The sequence below is a fragment of the Saccostrea echinata genome, unplaced genomic scaffold (genome assembly GCF_033153115.1).
Source record: "Saccostrea echinata isolate AGI-Se365-2 ecotype Australia unplaced genomic scaffold, CSIRO_AGI_Sech_v1 ptg000029l, whole genome shotgun sequence".
Taxonomy (NCBI): Eukaryota; Metazoa; Mollusca; class Bivalvia; order Ostreida; family Ostreidae; genus Saccostrea; species Saccostrea echinata.
Genome location: NW_026889778.1, coordinates 7215012 through 7241504, shown reverse-complemented (window position 1 = coordinate 7241504; position 26493 = coordinate 7215012). Strand labels below are relative to the sequence as shown.

Below are 26493 nucleotides of genomic sequence, written 5' to 3'. Positions count from 1 at the left end.
TGTATATACACATAGCAGATATTGTAATGTATAAGATATACAAAAATAGCGAAAATTAAACGACAGGAAATTTTTGCGGTAGGTGTGTTGTACATCCTTAATTCAAATATGTGTGAAAGAAAAACAGCCTAAATTATAAGTTTAAGTTATGGGTTTGAAAACAAATTTATTTACACAGCTAAGTTTGTTTAGTCATATAGCTAGTAAACATGTCATTTTAAAAGCAGAGGAGTTTTCCAGAGGTCAAACTCCTATCTATAAATTTATACATCTACGGTCATAACCATTTCTCGGATAAGATATGCAATATTTTTTACTATAGAATCATGTACCTGTCCTTTCAGTAACAGCTACATGTTTTGTAGATTTATATATACATTGCTCTGTTCAACGTACTCTAGATAGAACTAGGATGAGACTCAATTAAATTTTAAATAGTGACGTCTATCTGTGAAGACGTCCAAGGAAACAGTAGATTTTCTGAACGTTATTGCAAAACCTTGCCTCTGACTACCATTTTTTAATTTTTTTTTTTTTTACGAAAACAATCAGAATCATTAATATTATTCATTTTTATAAGATTTTTTCAGAATATCGTTTCTTTGTTTTGATTTTTAAATTCAAGATACATGTATTTTATTCATCTTCGTACATGCAGTATTAGTGTAAACTAAAATCCCTTGCTTTTGGTTCTTTACAAATACATGTACTTGATGTTCAAAATATTCATTTGTTTCTGATGATTCTGAGCATACGGCATACAGGGAATTCTGTATGACAGAAGCTCGAAGTTAATTCCCTCCTTTGGATTACATTAATTAATCATAGAATTTTCTCGAATGTCAAGCAGATGTTTTAAAAACCACCAATTCCATATTATGAAAAACAGAAAAAAAAGACATTAAAATATTTCACATCGTAAACTTGTTATATACACTATGAATGCTTACTGGATACTACATGTATATTATCTTAAAGTGAATAATGGGTCAGTCAGTATCGTAAAACACATTTGTTGGAAACTACATTTTGAATAACATTTTGAGCTACATGAAGTATGACAAGAAGTGAACGGTAATGTTCAACTTGTGTGACGAAACAGATTTTAAATTGTACCAAGAGCATTGAAAGCTTGACATTTGGTCATCTGTAGGATTAAATACAAGAGGGGTATCATAGCAAATTAATTTGTTGATACAACTAACGACTTAATGCAGGACTGAACCATTTCCAAGAAAATTTTCTTCCATATAGAAGGTTTTTATTTTCAGCAAAAGAAAAATGTTCACAGAGCCTGCAAATTATGACATAAAAAAATGTATATAGAATAGTCGTATCAAATAATTTTGTATATCAGTTTCATAGATAAACCATGATACACTTACCAAGAAATTCAGAATGTGCACTTACATGTATAATGGTGGTAATCTCTTATTTAGAAATGCATTAAATACATGTACAGTATATATAGTTTTAATGGCGTAATATGATTTGCGACCATAAATGTTCCATAATGTTTATTTTTCATACAAAAATACTTTACGGGAAATAGTTAAGAAATTTGACAGAATAAATTGTGTGGTTACTGCATGATGGACATCTAGCATGTTTCACAAATTCGAAATCGTAGTTTTTGCTGGATATCATCTCCAAAAGAATTTAATTCACTGAAAAAATATTTTTATGAGTCAGAGTAAGTAACAGTATATTATGATATACGCATGTAGGCATTTAATGATACAGGACAATCTTGTTTCTTTCTTATCCGTTTGTTCATTGGCCCGCTTTAAGTAAATGGTACACCACAAATTGTAAATAACAAACCATTACAGTCTGTCAAATAGGACCATCTGTCTACATTTCTGTCATCTAAAAGTAATTAAAGTTTACCAAATCTTTTAAAGTATATAAGGTCCCCAAACCAAGCCCTCCAATCCATTAATAAGGAGAAAAGTTTCACGTAAGTCTCGTTAGAGGCTGCAAGTATCCCCTTTGAAGGATAATATCTATTTTTGTAGATTATGATCCACATCTCTCATATTAACGTCAACCTCTTTATGGTATATTTTCTTATTTACATAATTACACTGACAACATGATATTCTGTGACCAAGTTGTTTGTTCTATGAGAAAACATTAGAATTTTGATTCGCATTCAGGTATCTCAAATGAGGCATTAATGTGTTTCCTAAGTAGCTGATACAGAATTAAGTATATAAATTTTATTGTTTTTTCAAACAGATTATGTAAAATGGAAAAACGATAGGGGAGTGACAGTATTTTCCCAAACAAATAACAATTATTTCATTATTATATTTTAGATTAGTTGTTTATGTTTCATCAACTTCAAACAAGTATATAACGAAAACATGTACAATGAAACCATAAGAGAAGGAAAAGATATTTGTGGTTGCCATCGTCACTATATAGACCTGATACAGATAATTTGATTCACTACAAATAAAATTTATTGTTATTCTTTTTCTACAAAAGCATGTATATCTTGTCAAAATCAAAAGAACCATTAATATATAAATGTATATATAAGTACCTTTATAGAGAACAATAAAACTTGGATATGGTACATGTACTACATGTATGTGTTGCCCCCTCCTCTTCCTTTAAAGAAAACTGAAATATCTATATCAATGGTTTTGTGTACTATTATTGCAATGGCCTATTAAATATTATTATTATTAGGGATGTCAACGAGTACCCGGTTAACCGGGTACTCGATCGAACGTCCGAGTATCGAATACTAAAAATGGTACTCGGTTACTCGGATGTATATTTTTCTTATTTCAAAGTATATATTTTTCTTATTTCAAAGTATATATTTTTCTTATTTCAAAGTATATATTTTAAACAAAAAATAACTTAAATACGCATACTGTAAATAACGTCTCGTCATCTACACCTGAAAACACCCGTTATCGCCTGTGGCTGTGTATATACAGTAATTAGTGACCAATCACCTGGTGCACAGCTGTTCTCACCTTTTGTTGTCTTTAATTTTTGAATGGCTTCAACGATTTTTTTCATTGTTCATCGTTTATGTATGGTCTATTATCTTTGAATCATTTTTATATACGGCAGCGAAATTGAACATGCATAAAAATGCCGCTACCCACTTCAAAAGTGAAGAAATATTTAGAAATAATGAAAGATTAAAAAAAATGTTGAAAGTCAGTTTGCGTAGTAGGTTTAGTGTATACCGTGGAAACAACCAATATATGAAAAAAAATATTAGACTAGCGATCCCAACAGCGTCCTTCCTTCTCTTTTCCTAGTTTAATCATCACAAACCTGCATAACAGATTGTCCTCCTTCTGCGTTGATCAAAATAATCCTAAACAAGAACTGTAAACTGATTGTAATTTTTGATGTATTTATTGTGTATTTTCGTTGGAATCTATGTTTATATACGTTTGTAAACGTGATAAAAACAGCTTTGGGGTTTGACCGAGCTTAACGTGGCTCAAGAAAATTAACACACTTGTATTAATAAATTTTACATTTTTACCGAGTACCCGGGTACTCGATCGGAAAAACGTCCGAGTAACCGATTATCAAAAATTGAGCGATTTGACATCCCTAATTATTATTATTATTTTTTTTTTTTTTGCGAACTATTCTGTTTGATAGCTAATTGATTTCATTGAATTTCTTTGCAGATCATGGTTACCAGAAAGCTGTGGGAGCGATAATGAACCAGAGAGGACATGGTTTCTTTCGGATAATTCTTGTCTTGTCTTTAGGTAAATCAGAATTTAATCTTCTCTACATTAAACACAAAAACTGTTATAAAACTTTGTTATAGTCTGTTTTTTTTTTTTTTTTTTTTTTTTTTTTTTTTTTTTTTTTTTTTGAAATACGCTAAAAATTAACGATGCTTTGCAGATGACTGTAACATATGCATGAACTTTTTGAAATTTGTTCAAGAGTTAACGTCTTATTATAAATCAATATCGAATGCATACTTGTGGAAATTGTGGCAAAGCCAATTTAATGTACAAAGTAATATATGGGTAAGATTCAAACCTTTAAAAAATGTATTAAAAATATTTTAGTTTTGATTTAAATAAACTAAATTAGAAAATATTGAAATGCAAACGTAGTTAAAAATCGAAATCAAAAACCAATAAAACTTGAAGAAAAATGAAATCCGATAGAGATTCTAAAAATGAAAACCTATAACGTCTACATGTACTTGGTACTCGTTTCATAATACTAGTAATCGAAAATTGACTGATGTCCAGTCGGAGCTCACTTTTACAGATGGTTATGATTAAATGTAGTTTGAAATTCATTTAAAATTTATCATTTACGTAGTTTTTTGATCTTCAACAATTTTTTATTTCATTAAATTTCAGTAAGAACGGAATGTCATAATATTTACTAATAAAATACCGAAGTTTAATAGTCACTACAATAAAGTGAAATTAGTTGTGATTGATAGTAACCTTATATTCAAATGCTCAGCTCTCACGTTGTATACAAGGAACTACTGCTTCTTTATATTCCAGGGACCCAAATCACTAAAGAGCAGCCTTTCCCCGACACTGAAGGATTCACTCAAAATGGAATCCATGACGTAATACCACAGAATACATCGTCATCAAAAACTATACAAAAGGACGATGGATATTACTTAGACTTATTAAACGGGATCTGTAGGGAGGGGTGGGTTAAAGGACGGGTCAATGACGTCACGGTATGTCTCAGGACAAACTCGGATCCAATGTCATGGGAAGATGCACGTGATACATGTAGGAGTGAGTTCTCGTTCCTGATGAAGATGGAAGCACCTGTTACAGTAGAATCCAAAGACCTAGGAGACTACCTTAAAGAGAAAAGTAATTATTTTTGCAGTGTAGGAAAACATATTTAAGCATTTATCAGAGATAAAATTCATTCTTACTAGCAACCCGTAATTGTCAAATCATAACTTATTACAAAGTACAAGCCTTTATACTATATTTGATCCTAAAGGGATAAGAAATATAAGACAAACGTGGCCAATATTCACTCATTTGTAATGTCAATTTCAATGTAACATTCTTTCAGACATTGATCAGATATGGACTGGCCTTCATGAAGAAGGGGGATTTCTTGTTTGGGATGAGATAGCACCACATAAAGTTCGTGCCTATAATGAGTAAGTACCGAAAGACAATATCAGATATGAATGAAAATTGTGAACAGAATCTGTTGTAATTTTTTTTTTAATCCACAGTTTAAAAGACTACTGATAAATAGTTCTCTGTATCATGCAAAAAATCTAAATGTCTTTAATTTTTTTTAATGATTTTCAGCCCTTTGGAGGAAGAGCTGCTACAGCGTCGAATATGGAACTGGAATATCGAGCCCGACGTTAATGACGATATTGATGATAGTGATGATTTTGAATTCCAAGAAGAGGAGAGCCATTCTACTTGTGGATCTCTGAATTTTAACAGACATTATGGGGAACATGTTATATCAAAACGAGCTGTCAACAGAAGTGTAAAAAATGCTAAAAGTTTACATATTGATGATGTATTCGAATCGGATCATACCCCATCACCGACTTCCAGAGAAATCGACAATTCTCCCGACTCAACTAAAAGCCGCCCGCAGAAAGGCAAAATGAACTTATTACAATTCATGCAACATTTAAAACAACTTACCAAACTTAATGCAAGGCGCAGACTGGGAACTGTTCACAGTGCAAATGATAATAAGAAATATGTAAACTCACAGCGTGTTAGGATGACAGAGAAAAATGAAAATGACCAAGAATTCACTACAAATCTTAATGAAGATATAGAACCGGTAAACCCTACTGAGGAGACTGATTTCTTCGAGCGAAGAAAGAAGGAATCTTTTCCAAAACTACCACCTAAAACGCCCCCGAAATTATTTCCGTCTTTCTTTGACAGTTTTAAAGATGACAATTCTACTATAAAGGGTAATGTTGCAGAAAATTTTACGAAATTTGATCAAAATATAGACAACTCAACCAGTGAATCTAGAGTTATCCTCCCTATTCCAACATTCAGTACCAAAGAAAAAGCAAGGGAAGAAGCAAATGTTTATCCTGATGATTATGTTAATTATGATGATTTAATTTTGAATGAATCAAAGAAAAAGTCAACACAGGTCACTGTTCTTAAACCAACACCAGCGACTCCTTATAAGAAAGTGAAACCTGTGCCTACACCACCCACAACAAATCATGGAAAGAGGTTAAAAATGATAAAACCACCACCAGTTAAAGTTAAAACACAACCGAAGTCTAAAAATGTAACCATGGAATCTGAATCCTCAGAGGAAAGAATAAAAATAAAAAACCCTATAGGTATTGCTAAAACATTGGTCAGAAAGAATGCTGGTCAGAACAGAGGTTTAAGTAAAGCTGAAAAGGCGAAAAGAATCACTGACTCACTGGCTACATCAAGTGAAGATATTTCTAAAGAAGATAGCGATGAACTTGATGACTCCTCATCTAATCAAAATACTACGAACAATGTACGAAAGATAACAATTCAAAAGAAAGACGATGCAAATGGAAAGAATTTTGACAAACTACCCACCACCCTCGACATTCCGCCATTGATCGATATTAAGAAACATCAAAGTAAAGAAGCTTCCAAGGATTCAAGCAGACTGTCAGATGAAAGAAAACAGCGACATTCAGAAACAGATGAAGTGGTATCGAGAGATGGAATTGAGTCTGAATCGGAAGAGAGACTGCAAGTAGATACTAAAAACAATAACAATGAACAACTCATGGACGATGAAACGGTAAAGAAAAACGATAAAGATAAGAAAGAGACAGCGAAGCCAGTGCCAATTAGTCTTGGTTCAGAAGAATCCGAAGACGTCAAAGCTTACTTAGAAGCACTTAAGGCAAGTATAAGAAAGGTAAAGGCGGAAGCACAAAAAGAACCTACTGCAGTATCCAGTGAGGAGAAAGACGACCAAAAGAAAAAGAATGTAAAGTCGTCTACACTTTTCAATACTCGTACCGATTATGATCTGACTGAATCTGACAGTCTTGTTACAAATACAGAGCAATCCAATGAAAGTAAAAATACAAGAAGGAAGACTGAAAAGGCAAAGGAATCCTTAAAAGGAAAAATTAACAAGAAAAGAATGGATAAGAAAAAACAGAAATCAATTATTGATAAGAAACTGATATTAGATTTACCCCCACCACCCCCACCGATAAAGTCAACTCAGGGAAAGAAAGAAAACAAAAAGAACGTACAGAAATTACGCGCAAATAAAGGAAATCAAGACTTGAAAGAAAACAATAAAAGAATGTTACCAAAAGTAAGTAACAAAAACAAGGGACTTGCTATTCCACTTAAAACAACTGGAGATATTGGTGATACTTACGTCAAGGATTATATAAATGCTTTAAAAGCTGCCCGGAAACAAAATCCTTTATCTATTGCAACAAATTCGAAGAAGATTTCCAAACCTATTGCAAAACATGCAAAAATCATTTCTGAAAATTCAAATAAAAAGGTGCACAAAAATGATACAACCAAGAAGCTTAAAGTTTCTAGTGAGTCCACTGATAGGTCAAAAAGCAGCAGCAGTTACAGTGAAAAGGAAAGTAGTTTAAGTGATTCAATTTCATCTGAAAATTTATCATCTGAAGATGAAGAAACACATAGAATACGAGATACAGAAAGTAAAAGGAAATCTGTAAAAGATAATAGATCGCCACCTTCTATTAATGTCGAAGAGAAGCAGAATATAAAGGAAAATAATCCGTCAAACACAGGTTCATCAGAAAAAATATCAGGCAATCCCATAAGTAATAAAAGTGACCAAAACATTGTAGAAAAATCATCTAATGCAGCGAAGGTGAAGGAAATTAAAAGTGACAAGATACAAAGGAAATCACCAGACAAACAAAAAGATAAAGACTTTAAAAACCAAAATAAAGAGGTTGTCACTAGCAGTGCTAATATTGAGAAAGAACTAGCTAAAATTCCTAATGTAACAAGTGAAAGTAAAGAAACGGAAGAAAAAGATAGTGAGGAAAATAAGAACCTGAAAGGTGAAGAAAAGAAATCGGACATTTCTGAAAGTAAACCAATTTTGACAAAAATTCAAAATGAGGAAAAACTCAAAAGAGAAAACCCTCCACGTATCACTCCCAGGAAAGTAAATCTTGAATCGAGAAAAGCTATTAAGAAAAACAAAGAACAAAGTACTGCAGACTTGCCTGCAGTTATTAATATAGACGTCCCACTAGTCAAAACGGAACGAAAAAAGACGATAGAAAACGATGATAAAAGTGAAGAGGAGGGTGAGGAAAAAGAAAGCAAGGAATTATCAATAGAACAGCCCGTTTTGACTACTACAACACAGTCCATGCTTAATAGACATGATGATACAGAATTACCAAATAAAACAAATAAGAAGGCTGGTGGAATTGTTATTCCAACTCAATCAAATATTATATTTGGCAGCATGACTGAAAATCCAAAGGACAAGGAGAGTGAAGAAGCTATTTCTAAGGAGTCGGACATAGTTATGGCTGCATCAACAAAGAATAAAGGATCTGTTGAAATTGATGATAAATCTATCCCCATATCAAAAAGTCGGAATGTTGATCTAAAAAGTGTCAAGATTGTATCAAAAAAGTCATTGGAAGAAAAAGATAAAGCGAAATCGAACAACCAAATCCAAACTACCATCTCTTTTTTGGAGAGTTCTAGCAACTCAGCGTCCAGTGAAATCCTACATTCGTCAATGCAGAGTGATGACGTCGATGATTCAGCCCCATTAACAGAGAACAGAGAGTCGGAGCCGGACGATGAAACTGGCAAATTAGTCATTGATATGACCGATAAAAATAAAACAGACTCATATTCCTCTGATGAAGAATCAAATGAAAATACATCTTCCCAAAGCGTTACATTAACACCAGATGTTGATGACTATGAAACCACGACTTCTTCTGAAGATGATTCAATCAAGGGATCAGGGGCAACTTTATCATTACCTTCCACTCTTTATGATATCACTAAAGTTAACAAAGCAAGATCTGATTCAAAGGACAGAGTAAAACAAGGCAGTGAGGATGTAAGTAGCAAATCATCAGAAAAAATGTCCGTTGATCATTTGTCAGTAGAAAGTACAGAATCTAATGAAATTGTTGAGTCTGTCGAAAAGCAATCATCGTACAGCAGCAAAGAAAATGATCTTCCAGTCAAGAGTGATTATCATATTGATAACAAACTTACTGAAGCAAGTGTCAACACAACGGATTTGCTGGGTGAAGATAACATAGATTCAAAGAAAGAACGTGTAGAAAATGTAGAAAATATCAGTAAATCATCGGAAGAAATCAGCAAAGATGATGAATCGAAAGAAATAGTCAGAACAACGATGCCATCAAGACCATCAAGTAAATTAATAAAGAATGATGTTAAAGATACCGATGAAGATGAAAGTGATGAAGATAAAGAAACTCATCAATCTACTACGTCATTGCCAGTAATAGAAGTAATTAATAATCAAAGTGGGGGAAATGATGAATTTGGTGTTGTTGAAGACTCTAGAGAAGATACATTTGATGTGCTTAGAGCAGGAACTATGCCTAAAAATGATAGCGGTGACAAAGGCACGGAAAGAAACAATGAAATAAGTAAATCAGCATTAAACAAGGACGAAAATGACAGTCCCGAAAACAAGGATTCTGATGTAGAAAATGTTGAAGATTTAAAGGATGTCAAAAGCACGTCAAAGGAGTCAGTAGAATCAAATGAGAACAGTAGCAACTTTCCCGGTAAATCAAATTCTGATGAAAGAAATGTGACTGAAGAGGATGATAGCAGTTCAAAGGAGTCTTTCAAACCAAATGAAGAAGAAAATAGTGATGGTAACATAAAACTATCATCTATTGTGGACAATGCCATACTTAAGTTGGATGATGATACAAGCACTTCAAGTGAGTCAAATGACGCATCTGAAGTAGAAACTGATGAAAGTTTCTCAAAATACCTCTCCAGTGTAAAAGATGACAAGAAAAATTCAATAACAGTAAATAGTATTTCAAAGGAATCATTAGATACATCTGAAGAGAAAAACGTTGACAATCTCAAGAAACACCCGAAAGATGTAGAAAATTATAATACAAATCTAGGAATAGATATAAGTTCTTCAGAGGAGTCAGAAGAGACATTTAAAGTACAATCTAATAATAATTCATCAGTTCTTACTTTCGATTTAAAAGATAGCAATAGAACTTTGAGTGATGATCCCAGTTTTTCACTAGAGTCAGTAGAAACATTGCAAGAGAACAACGATAGTCTTGAGAAATTCTCTAAAGATGTAGAAAATGACAATACAAATTTTAGAATTGAAATGAGTACTTCCGGACAGTCAGAAGAGACATTTAAAGTAAAATCTGATAACGATTCCTCAACATACACTTCAGATAAAAAAGACAGCAATGAAATACTGAACGATGATACTAGCTTTTCAGGAGAGTCAATAGAAACATCTGAAGATTCAGATAACAATAGTGATATACCTGCAAAACAATCTTTCAATGTAGAAAATAACAATGAAGATTTGAACTTCGATTCAAATATTTCGAAAGAGTCAGTCGAAAACCCTATAGAGAGCAAAGATGGTTCTATGACTTCACCTGATGATTTGGAAAATGTTTATAAAACATTTGACGAAATTTCTACCAATTCAAATGAGTCAGAAGAATATTCTAAAGAAAGCGAAGAAAATATTCCAATTAATGATGCAGAAAATATCACACATAATTTGAGCGTCAAAAATACCAAATCTAAAGAATCAACAGAGGAAAGTGAAGAGAGGAACAATGTCAACACTATTGAAGAAACAAATAAACATAAAATCTTAAACAATGAGACCACAGGGTCAATCGAGTCAGAAGAAACATCTGAAGAGGAATACAAGGAAAGTTTCACCGACGCAAAACTTGTTAATAAAAGTGCAATTGATGAATCAAGCATTTCAGAAGAATCAGCAGAGAATCTTGATAAAAAACAGGAAGACAGTCTTGAAAATTTTCCGTCAGATGTAGAAGAAATTATTGAAAATTTAAGCAAAGACAGTAGTAACTCCAACGAGTCAGGAGAGAAATCTGAAGAAGACACTGATGAAATTCCTGCCAAGTTATCCACCGATGTTAAAAAGGTGGCAAATGTGGGTGTGAAATCGAAAAGTTCGACGGATTCTTTAGAAAATACTCGAGATGCCAGCCCTACTGAGGAAGATGACATTGATTCTACACATTTTCGCAGTTCTGATGAAAATAAGTTGATAAGGAGTGGTTCCTATGAAATAAAAGATTATTTAGCAGAACAGTTTAAAAATTTCGAGGAGCCGCAGGACGATGAGGCTATGTACATGAAAGAGGTCAATCGTGATAAAATGGAAAGGGATAAAAACTATGAAAGAGATATTTCTCAGGAGATCCCGATTGTATTGGAAGCAATTAAAAATATAGACGATTCCCAAGAGCGAACAACTGTTATCCAGTCAGATGAGGCATTCAGGTCACTGTTTGAGAGGTTAAGCAACAAAACAAGAGACCTGATGGCGGAGGCAGCCTCTAAGGACGAAGTTCGTCATAGGGAAGATCAAGATCTAGATCTGGCAGGTATTCGTGGGGAGATTTCTGATGACATGGATATGGATCCTGAAGATATTCTGGCACAAGAAGCTGATTTGAGGGCAGAAGCAAATGTCAAAGGAGCTTTGCTTCCAAGTTATTCAAAGCCACAGACCATAACAAAAAAGATCGACATAAGTAAAGCGAACATGAAGCTGTCCAACTGTAATGCAAGGAGAACATCTTTGTGTTTCACATACCCAGTAACAGTCGAAAGCACAGGTATATCAGTATGTGAAAGTTTTGGAGAATAAATTGGTACATTGTCAAGACTAAATCTGTACATGTTTCAATTCAATGTATTCTTACTGAAAGAGAAGAGATGTAATTTTGTTTTCACTTCTATTCTTTTTCAATTAATTTTCTGTATCTTTTTAGCATCAAGCTGTGATTCGGGGTGGGTAGGTCATGTTTTTCATAGAAAGTGTTACCGAATCATGCGAAACGCCAACACAATACCAAAAATGCAATACAAGAATGCAAAAAATATTTGTGAAATGGAGGGAGGAGATGTTGCTCATATGACGGACGGATATGGTGGACGGTTCTTAATCATGACGCTTTTAAAAAGTATAAAGGAAAATACAAAAGAGCTGCCCCCAAAGGGTAAGAAAACTGCAAAAAAGAAAAAAAATATTACAGTGATATAAGTATTCGGAAACTAATTGATATTTTTTGTTAACTCCTACAGAGAATATTCCTCCAGTTTGGGTGTATAGTCCAACCAGCGATCCAAGTTGTCATGTAATGACACCCTCTGGTCCAATTGCTATGGGATGCAACCAAAGTATAGCAGTTGCAATCTGCGAGAAAAATGCTAATGATATAGGTATTGTAGCAAAATTTGTAAATTCAAACAGTACAACTTTAGCAAAATACTATTCCAATTTAATTCTTTTATCCACAAGAAAGGTTATCAAATTTCTTGGGCTTTGTAGGTGTACAAACCACAGGAAACTCTCATCCATCACTTGGAATCATGGAATTCACGTTAAATGATAAAAAGATATTGAAATGTGATTTGAAGAATTCTGCTGCTGAACTACCAATCCTGTGGTTTAAGGATGGCCGCCTTGTAGATATCAAAGTGAAGAAGCGAAAGGAGAGCATACTGCCCCATTTAGGTGGACGTCCGATTTCTCCTCTACCCGAACCGGGTACGTTGAACAAAATGATGAGATTGTTATTGGGACACGTATCTCATCGATGCAGTAGTAAATACGTAGACAGTTGAACTAAAATGACAAAAATTTTAGAGATTGTTTGAATAATCTTATTGAGTGTCGACAATTAAAAAGTACGTCTTCAGTTTATGAATAATTTCAAATCTTTTTATACTTTAATACTGTTTTTAAGAAAATGTTTATTTCAATTTAGCGGAGACGCCAATAACCAGTCTAGAATTAAACACTTGGTTGAGAAAGACGCTGCAGACGTCCACAGAACATCCAGTTTCTGAGGAAGTTTTTCAAGGAAACTACTGGTGTGAGGGGTGGACGTCCAGACCATTTGCCAGAATGAAGTCCGATGAAATCTTTGTCCGCTTCAAAGGTACAGGAATACAAATCCACATTGACGTAGGGTGGATACGAATACCTTTCCTCCTCTATTTTCCTCCTTTTTTACTTTCTTTGTTCTCTCTACTCCAACTCGCTATTTACTCTTATTTTCTACTCGAATTATATTCCTGGGTTTATCCCTTTATTTTCTTCCACTCCATACACCCTCCTTGTTATTACTGTTTTTCTTCTCTTTCCTCTCTTTTGACAGTATCAGACATTTGAATTGTTTTGCCTCTGTATAGATTCTTTCATTAAAAAAAACCCCTTTTCTTAACCAATTTTGTCAGAGAGATTTTTTTGTGGTCAGCTGAAGAAATATACTTTTAAAAGATTTTCCAGGCATAAAATTATCTCGGTATGTTTTCCATTTTCTCCTTTGGCGCTTCAAGCTAGGATTTTTGTCTAATTAAAGTTTGATAACTTTTTCTGAGGGGTTTTTCATGAAACAGTAGTTGACAGTTAAACATTTAGGAATGAAATATTACATTGGGTGTGCAATCATCAGTAGTCCGGTTGCAGGAAGTGATTGTAAAAAAAAAAGTGAAATTTTCAACTTCAAATTGACATTTTATTTGAAAGAGGAAATCAATGTTTAAATTGTTTAAAACTGTTTAAGAGTCATGACTGAAAAATAACTGCATAATAACAATCCTAAAATTTGCAATTTGTACAAAAAGTTTGAAAGGTGAAATGAAACATCTTTTAATATCACGTATACACAAATCCATTTAGTGTTTTATTTCTGAGAATAAGGAAAGGTGACCTTTTTACTCTTTAAGATTATTTTCCTTCTTTTATTGCATGTAAGAAGGTTCATGTATCTTCTATAGTTACAAAGTATTGTAGTAAGCCCAGACACTTATTTTTACCTATAAATTCTGATGATACTTTCATTCATTTTTCAGATGTGATAACGTTTGTTGGAAGAGTCAGACTTCCAGCGATTCCGTACGATGAACGACTTCTCCATAACAAGATTGAGAAGAACTTGCCTCCAATCATGAATATCATGACAGACCTCAGATTTATCAACGAGATTGTGTTCCGCAAACTTCAACAAGAGTTTCCTAACCTGGAGAGTATCTCCGCTTTCCCAGGGGAAATATCGAGGTATAAGCTTGTAACATAAAAAAAAAATTCTCTTATTTCAGCAAACAGTACGGCAATCCTTTTACCACAGAAATAGCTTCTAATCGTGTCTTCTTTACATTATGTTTTTGTTGTTGTTGAAAATTCATTTTTTAACAACATATAGAAAATTTTAGTTGTTATTGAAAAGTATAAAAAGGCACAACTAAATGATTATTATCATGTCACATATACATGTATGACCTTATTATTTGTTTCCTTGTAGCAAACCACCTCTACAATTATCATACAATATTTACATAAGAGCCTCTAAAAACTACACGATTGCAGACGAAATACCTCTGTTTAAGAGCCTGCGCAGCCGATATCAAGAAATATTAATGGATGGCAACATTTTGACTCGACTTCCTAGAGGCACCCCTATTCGTTTTATTCGTTCTATCAGGATTAGAAGTACAGGTATGACTATAAATTTATTCTTAATTTTTCTGAACACTTTTTTTCAATAAAATGTAACTACACCAAACAGTAATCATGCTGAAAAGTGCAATTAATCAATTCAAATTGTGAAGAAAGCAAAGACATACCTCTAAAAACAGAGGTGAAATGAGGTGCCATGGAAGAGTGATCATCCCCTGTCGACCAATCAATCCGCAGGGTACTCTTTGTCATGATCGTAGAAAAATATTAAATATTTCATAAAACATGTCTGAATAATTTCTGAACTGCCCTTGTATATAAAAGTTGTATTATAAATGGTAATCTCTATTTTAATTGCACTGTAGTTTCCTGTCAACAAACAGAGCTAAGGGACCCCAGAACAAGGCTGGTGGCGAATTTTTTCCCGGCGGGAATCAAACTAAATGTTTCTAGCATTGAAGTTTGTGGTAAGTTTTGAATTAATTTGAAATTTATCTAAAATCCCATAGCTAATATTTGATTATATGTAAAGTAAACTGCAAGAAGCTGCAGTTATTAATTAAAGTCTTATCTTCAAATGTACAGTTTATTGAATTTTTCATGTTTAATAATCAACAGAGAATGGTGAAAAAGCTGGAAAGGCTACTTGTAAAGGAGATTTCCGAAGTGGTGCGTATTGGGGTAATATTAGAATAAAACAGGGGTGTGGAATATCAGAAACACACACGGAAGAGGATACAAATGACGAGTCCAATGATGTGACGGACAGCGAAGAAGCTGTGGAGGAGTATGAGAACTTGGTTCAGAAAATGACACCCGAGGAGAGATTAAAGGAACTTGCAGAGGTATGTGTTAGGATGAATAGGAGTAAGGTGTTACTTCATATACTTCTTTTTAAAGATTCATAAAACACATTATAAGAGAGATAACTCTTATTGGTATTAATTGCTTTTATTCCTTTGAAAAGTTTTCAAGTTAAAGGATGATTTCTGTCAAATTAAGCAAAGAAAGCTATGTTGAACTTGAGTGTAAGTTTTGGAAGATGATCAGCGATAAGCCGGAATGTTATTTGCGTGATCTATAAGACAAAGAATCTTACACTAATTTTTATATCCTTTCATATTGTACACAAACTTGAATGTGAAATTGCAGATGGACATAGAGGAAAACAATTTGGAGAGCATTATAGAAGAAACAGCTGAAATCACAGACACGGTTGAAGAAATAAAGGAGAACGATCTAGAATACATTAATGAAATCATGGAAAAATCAGCCATCAGTGAAGGCAAAACAAAATTTGTACGTCTCATTTTTCTTACCAAAAAACGTATACTAACATGTTTGTTAACAAGGGCACTCCTAAATGTGGAAACCTCATATGAAATAAGTTTCAAAAGATAAAGAATTAGGAATGTGAGGTAGACATTTTGACACAGAGTTTGATGTTTTTCAGGTGGCTTTAAAAGCTATACAGACTGTGAATAGGTTGTTAATGATGGATGACGATGTTTTTGAAAAAGCAAAGAGAGTCAGCAGGTCAGTAAATCATTTCTGCTTCCTCTTTCATTGACATTAACACTGGTGGTACAACAAAAATTATTTTTATAAAAACTTTGTAGCATTATCAAGAACTTCGAAAGGATAGTCGAAGATACGGAATTAAGCGACGATGGCTACTTCCGGTTGGTTCTCCCTAATGTTGCTATGGAGATATATGAACTGGAAAAACAAAGCAAGCCAGTAATTGGTATGGCTGCTAAAACAGATGAACATGGGAATGTAATGTACACACCATTTGACCAAAAGAGAATTGTAACAATTTATAATGATTCTGCTTTCTATGAAGATGTTGATGTGGCAATACATTTACCACCGGAACTGGTACATGACACAAAAGCAGGTAACCTCATTTCTCAAAAAGTATTGTTTAGTGAACTTTATTGTGTTTATATAAAAGTTTCACTGTTTTAACATGTTCAACTTTTAGACATTATTTAACTAAACAGTACCACAGCTACCTGGCTTATGAAATAGAAGGTATAAGTTTTGCATTAAAAACCGATATATTTCAATTCAGAAAACAAGTCAAGACTGTACATGATGGTATATAGAGATGGGAACATGTTCCAAGATTCCTCAGTCCCCATAAGTGTTGCTGAAGCACCCAGAGTCATCAAAAGTCATGATCTTAAAAGACTGAATAGTTTTGTTATCTCTGCAAGCATTGGGGGAAAGAAAATCGAAGGACTCCAGCAAAAAGTCAAAACAATATTCCGACCGTTAAAGGTAATTTTCTACACAAAATTATCTTTTTTGCACTCTCCATAGGTGTAACTTTCAAAGGTAAATCACACTTTTTTCCATGAAAACTTACCAAGGAAATCATCAATAAGTTATATTTGTTTTCCTTTGAATTAATTAAAATTATCCTTTAATTACAGGATCCTGCTGGACGCGCTCGCACATGCGCTTTCTACAATTTCACAATGAACAACAATGCAGGCGGTTGGTCATCTGCTGGCTGTGTTTATGACGGTCAGGTTAACGGACGTGATGTCTGCCTGTGTGATCACTTGACAAACTTTGCAGTCCTAGTCGTAAGTTAACAAGAAGCATCCGCTACCAATTATCAAACAAGATATCAAGGAGCTAATTTTAGTCCCATTTCTCTCAAAATATATGCTCTAAATTGTACATCTCTATACGTCATTTCACTCTAGTACAGCTATATAAGATGCAACAACTTTATATTGTTCTGATGGAGGAATCTTACTATTATTGACATTATTATTGTAATAGGAAAGGATTTCAGATCAATGATAAGATTAAAATAAATCAATTGTTATATAGGATTTCTATGGACAAGATGACCGTGTGGATCGTGTACATGAGGTGTCCCTGTCCATCATCTCTCTGATTGGTCTGAGTCTCTCCATCATAGGACTGTCTCTCACAATCATCTCCTTCGTCTTTTTCAGGTTATAATTCATTTTGAAACTCTATGTAAATGAACTTTTTTTGTGATATATGATATATAATTGCATTCTTTAAGAAATAACCGAGAATTTGTGGTAAGCAGTTTAATAAAAATTTGATGCAACAAATATTTATATTACTTCTTTCCTAATATAATTAGTTAAGTTCGTAAGTTATCATATAGTTTATTTTGATCACTACTTTGTAAGAGATAACATTAGTGACATAAATATTCATTTATACCTTTTATCACACAGGAAGTTACGTAAAGGTCGTGCCCAGCAGACGCTGTTTAACCTCGCTTTGTCAATGCTATGTTCCTGGGTGATCTTCTTGGTGGGAATCAAACAGACGTATCATTTCATTGGCTGTTTAATCGTGGCAGTCCTCCTCCATTATTTCATTTTGGCGTCCTTTATGTGGATGTTAATGGAGGCGTTCCTTCAGTATCTAACGTTTGTCAAAGTCCTTGGTACCTATGTTACGCGTTACACCCTGAAGTCAGTGATTGCCGCATGGGGTAAGTTTGGACTGTAAATCTAGTGTACATGCATCTTCAACTTGATAAATTTCAATTTATAAAAGGCTAATCTGAATCAAATTTGCCAATTTAAAAAATGTGCAATATCATATGCATTGAGATAACGTTTGTCTAAGATTGCACATAATATAATTTATTGCAATTTATCATTATTGTTATTTTTACACTCTGATTTTTTACAGGACTACCATTAATTCCTGTTATTTGCATTCTGAGTATAGACCACAATCTGTATAAAGGGGGCGATCATTAGTAGGTTTTTATTCGGGTGTTGGGAGTTAATGGTGTTGGGGTGCCTTGAATTAATATTAACTTTACCATAAATGCAGACCATCGTATAGTAGAACACGCTTATAGTAAATTTATAGTTACTGCGAAGTTTTTCTCATTCTGCGTTGCGTTTGAAACGTATTGTGAACTTAATGCGTATTATGAATATGTTGATAACAACGTAAAATTGATCGTCCTTAGTATTTCGCTATAAGCGTGTTTTACAATACGTTGAGTTTTAAGATAACAATGTTTGTTCATTTAAAAGAATACAGTGGTAGTATCTTAGCTCCCTAGATGATATCTGCAACAAAGAAAACAGGAAATTTTGTGTACTAGTAATATTAGGTTATAACCAAATGTAACAGTACAGTACATAATTGGCAGCATGTCAAATATATAATTTCAGAATACATAGAACCAGAAAAAATCATGTTAATACTTCCTTTAAATATTATAAATCTAAATTTTATTTACAGCTGTTGGATGTCACTAGACGCTTTCTACTACGGCTTTGCTCTTCCTATCGGGCTCATCATTCTGGCCAACCTCATTGTATTTATTATCACTGTGGTCAGCATTTTCCGGAGACCACAGGGATTACGCAGTAACCAGTCCAAACACAAGATGGCGATTACAAATTTACAAGCCGCCATCACGAGCTTTGTACTTCTAGGTAAAGAAGCAGATGAATTTCATGTTCCTCGGTAACATTTGGAACAAATTTCAATTTCAAAATATATGTAACAGTTTATGTTGATCGATTGATTGTTTGTATACTGTTTAATGCCGAGTCGACAGTATTTTATCCATTTTTCGACGGTAAAATTTATTTCCTTTGACCAGATTTAAAAGTGTGGGTTTCTCTGGTGGGCAACAGTACGCCTACCCTTTTTTGAAACCAGAATATTGTCTTTCGATGAAAAGTCATTTTTTACTCTTTTCTTTGTATCACAAAAACAGTTACATGTAGAGCAATATTATCCACTTACCTAAACAAATCTAAAACTTTATCTTCATAGGACTGTCTTGGATTTTGGGATACTTTGCAATATCAGACGCCAGATTACCATTCCAGTATGCCTTCACAATATTAAACTCACTACAAGGTTTCTTCATTTTTGTTCTATTTGTGGCACGAAAGAAGCAGGTGCGTGAACAATGGAAGATGATTTGCTGCTGCATCTTCCCGGATCAACAGAAGGCACAGCGCACCCTATCGGCGTCTGCCTCCTACCCCAGTACCTGCAGCAGCAGAAGTACATCGAGTACTTCAACCCTTCATCACGGGCGCACTGAGCGTTCAGACAGCTGTAAAACTACCACCAGCTTCATTGGCTCTGAGTATGACTCAATTTACACTGTTCCGTACGCTCGCTCGTCACGTGATTCACTGTATTATAGAAAATTGTGATATTCTTTGTATTTATTTTGTTGTCTCATCCTTGCTCATGTTTATGTTTGATGTCTCCCTGAATTTCCAATTCTTTTCAAAGTTTTTTTTTTTTTTTTTTTTTTTTTTTTTTTTTTTGCAACATTAATTGTCCCTTACTTAATGCATCAATATCACATCAGATCATTATAAAGCTAAAATCATTGAAAGACATTCCAAATATTGGATACTCAGAACAGGGATAGGGTAAAAAGGTTTTATTTTATGAAGCATGTTCCTTTCATTCTTATTAAAACTTCTTGATATTTCTCTTAGCTTATGGGAAGATCTTCTTGATGTTATAACGTCGTCTGGAGCAGACAATATTATTATGTCTATAGGTTTTGTCGTAACTTAAATGTTTGGTAGATAGATATTTATGTTGCGTTATATAGTGCTCGTATAACTTATTAACTGGATAATTTTTAATGTCATTTCTCATTGTCTCAATATGCCACTGCCATAGATTACAAACTGTCTTTTAGTTCCTGTATGTTTTATTTGCATGTAGAAATGCATGTGCCATCATTCAGTTGACATATTTGAAATAAACATATAAAAATTTAATTTTGTTTTTTGTATTCAATCACATCAGAAAATCTTGATTCTCATAGCTATCTGACTAATTTTTATGTTCTCAAAAATATTTCAGTGTTTAATACCTGTACATAAATGAAATGAATGTGAAAATTTCAAGTGTTTTACCGAGTGCAAAATCGATGTATTCATTTATAAACATTGGATACACTTTTGTTGCAGAATCTAGGACTTTGGAAATGTTTGTTTAATGACTTTGCCTACTAATCTTAACTATTCACTTGAAGGGCAATTTAGAATATATTTTAAAGTTCTATGAACACATTTCACCCTTATTGTTACCCTGCCCTGGCCTTTGGGATCATGACTCAATACAAGTTGAGTGCCCAATGCATGAGAGTGGTCTAAGGCTAACCCTAGGAGCAAAGATATGACATTGAAGCTCAACTCAACACAACATACAGATTCTAGAGATATCTGCTGTTAACTCAATGATGTTTAAAGATTTTCACAAACATTCCCATTCAAAACGTAAGTAATTTTCTACGAACCCAGCCTTACTCAAGGAAACTTTAACTGAGGTAATTTGAACCAACACAACAATATGTAGCAATATACCATTATTAAAGGAGCATACGGTGGGAGTGACCGGTCGGTAGGGGATACTCACTCCTCCATGGCACCGGACCCCAACTCTGATGTTTTAGAGGTTCGTGTTTGTTCTGCTCCTTGTTTGCTATTGTTTGAATGACTTTGGAGCTTGAATACTGTTCGTTATCTCCATATTTCATTTCTGCCTATGTAGTTTATGTCTCCTAGTTGATTCGATACACAAGAACATGCTTTACGTACGAACAATTTCTAAAACGGGGTAAACTGTTGACAAATAAATTGATGAAACAAGGAGGTGAATAGTTTCTTTTAGAGTCAACATTTCGCAAATTCTATAGATGATACAATGAACACATCAGCAAATACAATCTATCATTAAGTCTAAAGTTGACTGACGTTTTTCATGCATAATTGTTAGACCATTATTTTCACACTAAATTTTCTATAGGTTTTTCCGTTAAACCCGATCATGATAAGGAGCACACGGCGGGTGTGACCGGTCGACGGATTACTCTTCCATGGTACCTGATCCCACCTCTGGTTTTTTAGAGGTTGGTATTAGCTCTGTCTAAATTTACATTGTATATTGTTTCAATGGACCTTTGAGCTTGATTACTGTTCGTTATCTTCCTATTTCATTAGAATTCTTGCCTATTAAGGTCTGCGAACCATAGTATATTTTTTCTCTACCTACCTACGTGTCAATTTCCAAGTATTATGTATCTATAAATTATTACATGATTATTCATTATTTGGATTATTTGCAAAAGAAACAAATAAAACTCTTTATGTTTGCTAAAATCTACGCATTTAACTATAGAAATCAGTGGAAAAAGGAAAATATTTAATGAATCCCAGGTGAAACAAAAAATCCTGCTTATAGATATTACATACTTTATATTACATCAAGGCTTTTGTTATTTTCACAGGCGTAGTGTATAGATATAGACAAAAGTATAGAAATAATTCTACATGGGACTATAATTATATGTAAAAATCTGTAAAAAAAAAAAAATTCCAATATTTTCCCGAGTAGTCCAAGATACGAGTTTGGACCAGTCGATGATATGTTGGACTGCTAGAGGTTTTCTGTGCTACGCAGGCGAATCGAGCTAACGTATTTTTATTTCCTGATGATTTGTTTAAGTTAAATTTGCAGTGTGGGTAAACGAAGATTACAATGAAGTTTTGTCACATGCAAAGGCAATATGACGAATCCTCTTATAATGCTAATAAATACAACTGGATTGACCGTCCTTCATATAAATTATAACAGTGTGTTCAGTTTTCAAGTATCAAAATCTTATCAGAAAAATAATAAGCTTGAAAATAAAAGGAAAAATGTATCATTATGTGAAAGTTAATTAGCTCCTGACTGTTACAATTTTATATTAGACACTTTGATCATTTATTCCATTTCTGAAGACACACAGTCCTAATGGATCTGTTTTTAAAGAAAATATTCCCAATTCTATAGTTATTATAATTTACTTCTGTTATCTTTAATTTACTATAACACTTTAATATTTTGTTTGACTATTAAACTTTACTCTGGAGCACTTCTGGAGAATAAGAGCTTAATAATCTTTCAATTACCATACCAATGATATTAATTTCCAGATAACATTTGAATATACAAGTAAGATTTCCTTTTAATAAAAAAATTTAAATTAATAAATGACACGGGCATTGCCTACTGGTTTTAGCGTTTTTCTAGAGTCACAGTGTATGGAGTTGATCCTTACCATGCGGGTTCGAATCCACTGCGGGACGGTTCTTCGAATGAGACCTTATAAACCGAGGTCCCGTGTCGTCGTAGGTGCTTGCACGAAAAAGATCTCTCACTGATCAATGACCCTGAGTGCCGAGTATAAGTAAAAAATGTGCAGCCCTCCACCGACAAGTGTTGGCGTCTCCATATGAGTGAAAAATTCTCGAGATGTATGTTAAACAACAAACAAACAAACAATGTAAGAATCTGAGAAAATGAAATAAAACAATCTTAAGACCGCGGAACATTAACTGGCAAAATTGGAAATATGCAGCTTACGTCATTTCCATCTGTTACAGTGAAAAGGTTTAATGATAGACAATGAAATGGGCGGGTACAATTCGACACGGACGTCCGACAAAACATTAAGTTAATTACCTTTTTTGACATAAATCCTTAAAACATATTATTGGTTTTGAAATTCTCATTTGAGTTGTCTACATATTCAATTGAAGAGAAAAGGGTGGGGTGGTGGTCATAAATTAAATAAAAAGATAAAGCAAATATAAAATGAAGACACATTTTACCTCAATTTTCTTTGGAAGAAGAATTTGATTGCATTTAAGGAACACCAATGCAAGTATTGTGTATTAGTCCGGCAGTAATAAAAACATTTACACCAGAATGAAAAAAACCCTCTTTGTCATTAAAGTGGACACTTTCATGGGATATGGTATGGCTTGTGTGGGAAGAAATACGACAATATTTAGGTATTTTCATTTTATAAGAAAAGGACTACCTGTGTAGTATGAAGTCATTTAAATTGTTTCTATGACGTAATCAGTTTTATATCTTGATCTATCAAGTCTTCAATGATCAGTTATTGATCTTTAAAAGCAGGTTACAAATTTACCTATATATTACTACAGCCCTAAAATTATCTTATGCAGGGTTAAATGTGCAGTGGTTTTGGTAGCTCTTGGCAGCTACATAAAGCATATCAAAACTCGCTGAATGCTAACCATATCTCCTAAAGTACAGTTTCATTTAATTTAGTCAAGATTTATTTTTATATCTATACGTATTTGATTTTAATACCATTAGTAACTTCCGCAATTAGTTAAACTCTAATTGCCTAAGAAAGTAATTATTGAGGAATTTCCTAAAATTAGATGAATTAATTAATAGGCCATTATTTACTCACTAAATTGTCCATATGCTCGATAGTGACAAGGAGCATACGGCGGGTGTGACAAGTCGACAGGTCACCTGACCCCACCTTTGATGCTATTAGAGGTCCGTGTTTGCTCTGCTTCCAATTTGTATTGTTACAATGGACTTATGAGCTTGAGTACTGTTCGATATCTCTATTTATATTTCATGTCTTACATTTATCAATTCCATCCTCTCTACCTTTCACCTATCTACAGTGCCTTGTTTATATACGTTGATGTTTCAATTATTAGACCAGCCTATGACCTGCCTATGACTAGGGAATGATGGTTCAATTAAAAAATTACGTGACCATAGTTATTCATCTGATTAAAACAAGGATTTCCACACACCTTTCCAAACATATTATTTAATTTCTTGCTTCATTATTTCCGTAATTTGACTTTTTTCAACACGACAAAATAAATTATAGGTATATTTATTTTTAAAATTATTAATCGTTTCATTGGTTTTATGAAAATATAAACTTTTAATAATTTGCCACAAGAGGTTCTTCTTAAAACGAAGAATGTCCACGGAATATAAACATTCTTACTGGCACTGAAACGTTTTTCTTAAACTATCATTAAGTAGTACAAACATTTATATTTTAATGTGATTTAATGAAAAATACCAATAATTTTAATACCGACGTTTATACTGACACTTATATAATATTGAAATCACTTTGGTACGATTGAGACGCACACTTTTCTGACACAATATATTTGTGTATATACAAAAATATGCAAAAACACAAATTATTTATGACTGTTATTTTCCTTTTTTTTGGGGGGGGGGGGGTTAATATAAATAATTTTAAGGAAAATCTCAATCAAAAACCAAGTTTACAAAACAAACACCTGCTGAAAAGAAGCTATGAATATTTAGATGGGTGAAACCACTTGACTTTCAAAAGCTTGAAATAGGTTATGAGGAGAAATTGAATTAAAGATAATTATTTATCTCGAAAAACAAAGAAAATTATTTTCTTTTACCGTAACAATCGAAAAAAGCGACTTTTAAGTGGTATATAGATTTGTTTTATCATTAGATATTACAGACGTCACATATAGTGTCTATTAATTACACCTTTGTGAACCTTAATATGCATTCCTGCTTTAAATAACAAACCACGCCTCTCTGAAGCAACAGGATAAACAAGTTTCATAAAACAATTCCCTGTGATCCATAATTTATTACTTCGGAATTAAGAAAGAACTTTCTCCCGTGCGCTGTATGCGTCGTCTATAGATGCAAATTCCAACAATTACACCGATGACAACGACGATTCCCACTAAAACACCTATGATTACTCCTAGATTGGAAGTCCTTCAAATTAACAAAATTAATACAGAATATCAAACTCACGCGTACTTTCAATAAAAGTACCATAACAGACACAAAAGTGAATACATAAATCCGCTTTTAAAAAGTAAATAGAAAGAAGTATTAAAGACGTACTTACTCCTGACAGTAATACTTTTGGTAGTAGAACCCATGTGCATCTGTTCCATTTTGGTAGTAACATCGCCCATCAGTATCTATTATTAAAACAGAAATCTCCAAGGAGTGATGGGCAATAGAGTTAATGCTTTATAACATTTTCCTACATTATTAATTATCTAGCTGATTTAAAAATAGAACAAAATCCATTTATCAAAATTTGAGTTTGAATTTTAAAATTGTTTACATAGTTTAACACCAACCTTTTATCTGCAAAGAAATAACAGTTACTATTAGCAGGAAGTAGCTATCCATGTAGCAGTCATGAACAATCTGTAAAGATACATAGATGAACTTTATCTTTCATAAGCTACAGGTATAATGAGTAAAAATCATTTCCGGAGGAATTTTTATCAAGTTTCTTAGGCCAATCCTCTTCAAACATGAATTTGAATAAAAATGTTTTTTATAAAAAGTGAAAGAAAAGAAACAATATATAGTATATTAAAGACAAATATTACCTCGATCTTCTTTGAAGGAAATAGTTTTATTGCATTAAACGATCAACGAAACACGAAATGTCATTATCACTGTATACATCAATACTTCCTTTATAACGGATTTAAAAATACACTTGAAAAGCATTAATCGTTGTCGATTAAGTGGAAATTCCATTTATAAGGAAATGACTAAATTCCAGGGCGGTAATAAGGAAGAAAAAGCGTGAAGGCAATCAAAATGAAAAAAAAAAAAAATATATTTCTTACCTTGGTGCAATGACGATTGAAATTTAATTGTTTATTTTGTAAAGTTCAAAGTCTTCTATCATCACCTACTGTCCCCGAAATCCTTCTTATAAATAAATATCACCTTAAGTGTTGTATTATCTCATTCATGATTGTAGTCTCATGCGGTATCTTGATCAAAGTACTGAAAACACTCAGAAACGCTAAACAATGAATGTTCTTAAGTAGATACATGTCAATTTTAAAAATTCTTGATATATCGAAGACATATGGTGCAGTA

At 33.3% G+C, this 26493-nt stretch overlaps 1 protein-coding gene and 1 long non-coding RNA gene across 2 annotated transcripts; one reads left to right on the top strand and one right to left on the bottom strand.

Moving 5' to 3' along the window:
- Positions 1 to 984: 984 nt before the first annotated feature.
- LOC133194909 (uncharacterized) lies at positions 985 to 20516 on the top strand. The gene is made up of 23 exons (XM_061330808.1): positions 985 to 988; positions 3675 to 3758; positions 4527 to 4856; positions 5068 to 5158; positions 5316 to 11881; positions 12038 to 12265; positions 12351 to 12488; positions 12598 to 12816; positions 13037 to 13210; positions 14127 to 14331; positions 14576 to 14769; positions 15096 to 15197; positions 15349 to 15575; positions 15883 to 16029; positions 16184 to 16266; positions 16350 to 16630; positions 16808 to 17016; positions 17172 to 17327; positions 17581 to 17708; positions 17964 to 18226; positions 18430 to 18499; positions 18997 to 19193; positions 19540 to 20516. The coding sequence occupies exons 1-23, from the start codon at positions 985 to 987 to the stop codon at positions 19929 to 19931; spliced, it is 10488 nt and encodes a 3495-aa protein (XP_061186792.1). The 3' UTR covers positions 19932 to 20516.
- A 4383-nt stretch (positions 20517 to 24899) lies between these two features.
- On the bottom strand, positions 24900 to 26051 carry LOC133194424 (uncharacterized). The gene is made up of 4 exons (XR_009722082.1): positions 25989 to 26051; positions 25731 to 25800; positions 25490 to 25565; positions 24900 to 25353 (listed from the first exon to the last, which is right to left on the bottom strand). It is a non-coding gene; the product is annotated as an uncharacterized LOC133194424 (long non-coding RNA).
- Between the last annotated feature and the right edge of the window lie 442 nt (positions 26052 to 26493).